General features: G+C 35.7%; 1 protein-coding gene across 2 annotated transcripts in view; it reads left to right on the top strand.

Moving 5' to 3' along the window:
- Positions 1-3,069, top strand: part of RNF128 (ring finger protein 128) — a 100,704-nt gene extending 97,635 nt beyond the window's left edge. For both annotated transcript variants that reach the window (XM_007468500.1, XM_007468499.1), the window contains exon 7: positions 2,936-3,069. In XM_007468500.1, coding sequence (XP_007468562.1) covers positions 2,936-3,069 — 134 coding nt within the window. The remainder of the gene's footprint in view (positions 1-2,935) is intronic.
- Positions 3,070-6,068: the final 2,999 nt, after the last annotated feature.

Genomic DNA, 6,068 nt, shown 5'->3' on the forward strand with positions numbered 1-6,068 from the left:
CATGGCTCACGGGCCTAGCCGCTCTGCAGCATGTGGGATCTTCCCGGACCGGGGCACGAACCCGTCCCGGGAAGCCCGGCAGGCGGACTCTTAACCACTGTGCCATCAGGGAAGTCCAATATGAATTCTTCTGATCCGTGAACGTGGGATATATTTCCATTTATTTGTAACCTCTTCAATATCTTTTATAAATGTCTTATAGTTTTCGGTACAAATCTTTTACCTCCTTGGTTAAATCTATTCATAAGTATTATACTGCTTTTTGATGCTATTATGAATGGGATTGTTTTCTTTATTTCTCTTTCAGATATTTCATTGCTGGTGTATAGAAATGCAACTGATTTTTGTCTGTTGATTTTGTAACCTGCAACTTTAGTGAATTCATTTATTAGTTCTAACAGTTTTTGTTGGTATCTTCAGCGTTTTCTCTAGGTCATGTCATATGGAAACAGACAATTTTACTTCTTCCTTTCTCATTTTGATGCCTTTTTTCTGTTTGTTTGTTTGTTTAATTTTTTTTTATTTTTTGGCCGTGCTGCACAGCATGTGGGGTCTTAGTTTCCCCGACCAGGGATTGAACCCACGTCCCCTGCATTGGAAGCACGGAGTCTTAACCACTGGGCCGCCAGGGAAGTCCCTTGATGCCTTTTACTTCTTTTCCTTTCTAATTTCTCTGGCTAGGCCTTCCAGTACTATGTTGAATAGGAGTGGTGAGAGTGGGTACCCTTGTCTTGTTCCTGTTGAGTATGTTGTTAACTGTGGGTTTGTCAAGTATGTCCTTTATTTATTTATTTATTATTTAAAAAATTTTTTGGCTGTACCATGCGGCATGTGGGATCTTAGTTCCCCGACCAGGGATCAAACCCACACCCCCTACAGTGGAAGCATGGAGTCTTAACCACTGGACTGCCAGGGAAGTCCCCATGTATGTCCTTTATTATGTTTGGGAATGTTCCTTCTATGTCCAATTTGCATTTAACTGTTACGTCTTCTTCGTCTCCAATCTGACTGTTCCTTAGTCTTTTTCTTTCATGACTTTGACACTGCTGAAGGCCACCAGTTAGTTATTTTGTAGAATGTCCCTCAATTTGGAATTGTCTCCTGATTCCCAATGATTAAATTTATTGTCCATTGTCTATTTCTGGCAAGAATACCACAGAAATTATATTGTGCCCTTCTCTGGCTCATATCATATAATGAGGCACATGATGCCCATGTCTTATTACCAATGGTTTTAATTTTGTTTGCTTGGTTAAGGTGGCATCTGCCAAGCTTCTCCTTTTAAAGTTATTCTTTTTTCCCTTTATAATTATTAATTATTTTATAGAGAGACACTTGGAGACTATGCAAATATCCTGTTTCTCATCATACTTTTTACCTACTAATTTTATCAATCACTGATGTTTCTTGCTTACAATAATTATTACTGAAATGTGTGCCAAATGGTGATTTTCTCTTTCCATCCTTCTTTCTACATTAATTAAGCTTCTATTTTAAGGAAGAGCTATCCTTTCTCTACTTATTTATTCAATTATTTATTTATAATATTATAGACTCATAGGTATTTCTTTTATTCCATAATATTATTCTCATGATTTATTCATGGTTAGATTGTCCTAGATTTGGTCATTGGGAACTCCCTCAAGTTGGTTTGTTTTCTTTCAACATGCCCCATCATTTTTTTTTTTAGGCTTTGAAGGCCATGGGTCTTTGTTGCTTTTGGTTGTTTTCTCTTCCAACCTCTTAAGAATGAAAAAAACACTCTTAGCTATGGAGTTGGCTTGCAAGCTGTAGTTTGCTGATCCCTAGGCTAGAATCTAGATTAATCTTGTACTTTCCTTGTCCTAGCCCTGGAATCAGTTATTTCTACAGGGGGTGGGGCTTTTATTGGAGAACAGTACCTCGAAATCAAGATCTGGGCACTAGGTATGCTCATTGCTAATTGGGGTGTCATTGCTATTAGCCCTTTGAAGGAACAACGCTAGGAAATATGTGTATGTACTCACACAAATATACACACACATCTACTTTCACCTATCTATCTGAAGAACCACTAGTTCATACTGATATTTCTGATTCCAGTCCAACACCATAGAGTTTATTCTAGCCTTCCCCTTTCCTTATTTGTAACTCCTCTCTCTGACATTGAGAAACCTGGCTGTTATTATCCACAATATATTTACTTATTTGTTCAATCCTAAAGTACACCTAAGTTTCAACATTGCTAAGACACCCCTGTGGAAAACAGTTTCACTAACCAGTGTAGTTCTTTGGTTTTAGCCTTATAGGATATAGTCAAAGTATCATTTTCCAAAGTTACTTAGGTTAGTTCTTTTCTTTCCCACTCTCTTCAGGATGATTATATATTTCATCTGTAATATAATTATATTCACTTGTTACTATTTGCATTCCATTTTGGGAACTCCCGCCCCCCCCCCCCCACCCCCCCCGTTGTTTTTTTTAGTCATTCTGCCTGTCTGTCTATCTGTCTGTCTGTCTCTCTCTCTCTCTCTCTCTCTATCTATTTATCTATCTATCCATCTATCTATCTATCTATCTATCTATTTATCTATCTATCTATATATCTATGCATAGCATAGGTAATTTTTTAAAGTGCCCAGGTGATTGAAATGTGATTTAAGAGCTATTACATTTAGAATAGAGAAGTGGAAGATATAACTTTTGCTCTTAAGGATGCTATAATCTAGGTACAAATAAGCACATGTGTGAATCAATAAAATTGTAATTGTAAATTAAAATAATGCCATATGTGCTTTATGTAAGGCAGCACAAATCATATTAAAGGAACAGGGAATGAGTGTAAGAATCAGAGTATGATGGAATTAGATAAGTAAGGCTTCTTAGACGTGTGTTGAATTTTGTCTTAAAGAAGAGAGGGGTGAAATTATCCTAAAATTACCATTTCTTTTTAAAGATGAAAATCTACAGCTGGTAAACCATGAAGCAAGTTCCATGGCAGTGGATGTTGTTCCTCATGTTGACAACCCAACCTTTGAAAAAGATGAAACTCCTGATCGAGAGACTGCTGTTCGAGAAATTAAATCATAAAATCTGTGTCAATAGAAAACTTGAACCTTTAGTAATAACAGAACTGCCAATCAGGGCCTAGTTTGCTATTAATGAACTAGAATAACTTAATAAGAATGATACTGAAAGTGATGAGATGACTAATATTATGCTATAGTTAAATGACTTAAAATATTCAACCTATTAACTTTTTCCACAAACTCATTATATAATATTTTTCATAGGCAAGTTTTCTCTCAATAGTGGTAGCAACATTTTTAAACATTCAGAACTCTTGTCAAGTAGTCATGTTTTCCATTTATAACAATTTTCTTATAAAAACATGTTGCTTTTAAAATGTGGAGTAGCTGTAATCACTTTATTTTATGATAGTATCTTAATTAAAAATAATACTACTTTAGCTTGGGCTATATGTGTCAGGGTTTTTCTCCAGGTGCTTATATTGATCTGGAATTGTAATGTAAAAAACAATGCAAACTTAGGCTAGAAATTCATGAAATGTCTGTTTAAGCTACATTAAGTTGATAGAACAAGATTAAAGCAAAATATTCATTTCAACTATTTTTTGTTTTTAAAATTCAGCTAAATGTACTTCATATGAGTGTCAAGCATAGTTTATCACAGAATATGGACTGGACTGGATTGATTGGTATATTAGTGACACCAATTTGACAAAAGATTATAGACAAAAACTGTACTTACAGAAACACTGTAACTATTTCTCAAACTTTACTTATGGGACTTTCAAAAGCAGAGTATATAAATCATCATACTATTTGAAAATGATTATGAATAAGTCACACAAAAATTGGTAATTGGGGCTTCCCTGGTGGCGCACTGGTTGAGAGTCCGCCTGCCGATGCAGGGGACGCGGGTTCGTGCCCCGGTCCGGGAGGATCCCACATGCCGCGGAGCGGCTGGGCCCGTGAGCCATGGCCGCTGAGCCTGCGCGTGCAGAGCCTGCGCTCCGCAACGGGAGAGGCCACAACAGCGAGAGGCCCGCGTACCGCAAAAACAAAAACAAAAACAAAAAAAATTGGTAATTGATCTTTGTGTATGAATTTGTCTACAGAAATTACTCTGTAGAAAATATTTTCCAAACAATGTTGACTTTGAAAATTGAGTTTACATTTTACCTAAATGGGCTAAAATAACGTTAGGTAAACTAAAATTCTGTCCATGTAGCTATAAATTTTGTGAATGCATTTTCTTGGTGTTTGAAAAAGAATTGGGGGAGGGGGAGAATTCCAGGTGCCTTAATATAAAGTTTGAAGCTTCATCCACCAAAGTTAAATAGAGCTATTATAAAAATGCACTTTAATTCTATTCTCTGTGGTTTATCTTTGGTTTTAGAGTTTTGTTTCCAGTACACATTCCAGCAGAATTTAGGCAAAAGCAGAATAGACATGTATTTTTGTTGGCTAAATGTAGAATGGATGAAACCATTGCATTCTTGTACGCTGATTTGAAATGCTGTAAATATGTCCCGATTTGTATTGATTCTCTTTAAATATAAAATGTAAATAAAATATTCCAATAAAAGTTTGTGTTTGGTGTTTAGTTATCATATACTAACTTTTAATATATGCTTGTATTTAGGAGGGAAAAAGGTTTAATGTAAATGGTCATTGATATATTTGATCAATAAAAACTAAAACTTTACATTTACATATTTCATTACATAGAGAGGAACTGCTGCCATTATAATATAACTGAACCTACCATGAATTATTTTTAAATGTCAGCAAGGTAAATAATGAGGTTGACCACTGATAATATAAGGTTAGAAAAAGACCATGATGTCAGTCCATCTTTATACGACCCAAGACATAAGGCCGTTTCATTGCTTTAAAGTTACCTTTTCCTTCAGCCTTCTCTTTGGCAGTATCATTCTTGGGATGCTGTTAATGAGTTAAATGCATCTCTTTATTTTGCCAAACATGTTAAGAATAAACAGTTGCTTGTAACACTTCAGAACCATGATTATCAAACCAGTCTTCTGTGGCAATATGCCAAATGTATGTGTGTGTGATGCCACACAATAAAGTTGGCCTGTATTCTTAGAAAATTAATCATTTCAAGCTTTGTGGGGTTTCTTCTGGGGAGGCATTTATAACTTTTTAAATTTTTAATAGCTGTATTGACATAAAATTTATATACCAAAAATTCACCCATTGTAAATGTATGGTTCCAAGATGCCTTGCAAATGTATATGGAGTTGTGCAATTATTATCACCACAATCAAACTGAGAACATTTCATCACCCCAGAAGGTCCCCTCATATCCATTTACACTCAGTTTCTGCTCCCATTCCTAGCCCCAGGCAACCACCAATCAGCTTTCTGTCTCTATGGATTTGCCTATTCTGGACATTACATTTAAATGCAATCATACAAGATATGGCCTTTTGTGACTGGCTTCTTCCACTCAGCATAATATTTTCAAGGTTCATCCACGTTGAAGCATGCAAAAGTACTTCATTCTTTTTCATTGCTGAATAATATTCCATTGTACGGGTATTCCACATTTGGTTATCCATTCATCAGTTAACGAACACTCAGATCGTTACCACTTTTTGGCCATTATGGATAATGCTGCTATGAACATTCATGTACAAGTCTTTGTGTAGATGTATGCTTTCAGTTCTCTTGGGTATATGCAAAGGAGAGGAATTACATGTCACTTGTGAGTTTTCTTCCTGGTATTATCTTTTGATAAGAAAAAAGATTTGGAGCAATAGACTTTATTACTTTCACATGGTCAAAATATAAGCTGATTCCTTTAACAGTGGTAGTAGATGTATTTGTATGTATAGGTAGTCTCCAACTTAAGAAGGAGGGGTTTTCTGAGAGTTCATTTGTAGGTTTAGTAGACGCCAGGTTGTATTATCCTATAAGTAAGAATACACATGGTTCCCAGGTAAATCAGTAAAAATACACTTAAAAATACAACTGGAATGCTAGGAACAATTCTTTTCCTCCCTCCCTCTGGTTTTGGTTCATTTACTAAATATTTTAGTT

The sequence above is a fragment of the Lipotes vexillifer genome, unplaced genomic scaffold, assembly GCF_000442215.2.
Source record: "Lipotes vexillifer unplaced genomic scaffold, Lipotes_vexillifer_v1.1 scaffold358, whole genome shotgun sequence".
Lineage (NCBI taxonomy): Eukaryota > Metazoa > Chordata > Mammalia > Artiodactyla > Lipotidae > Lipotes > Lipotes vexillifer.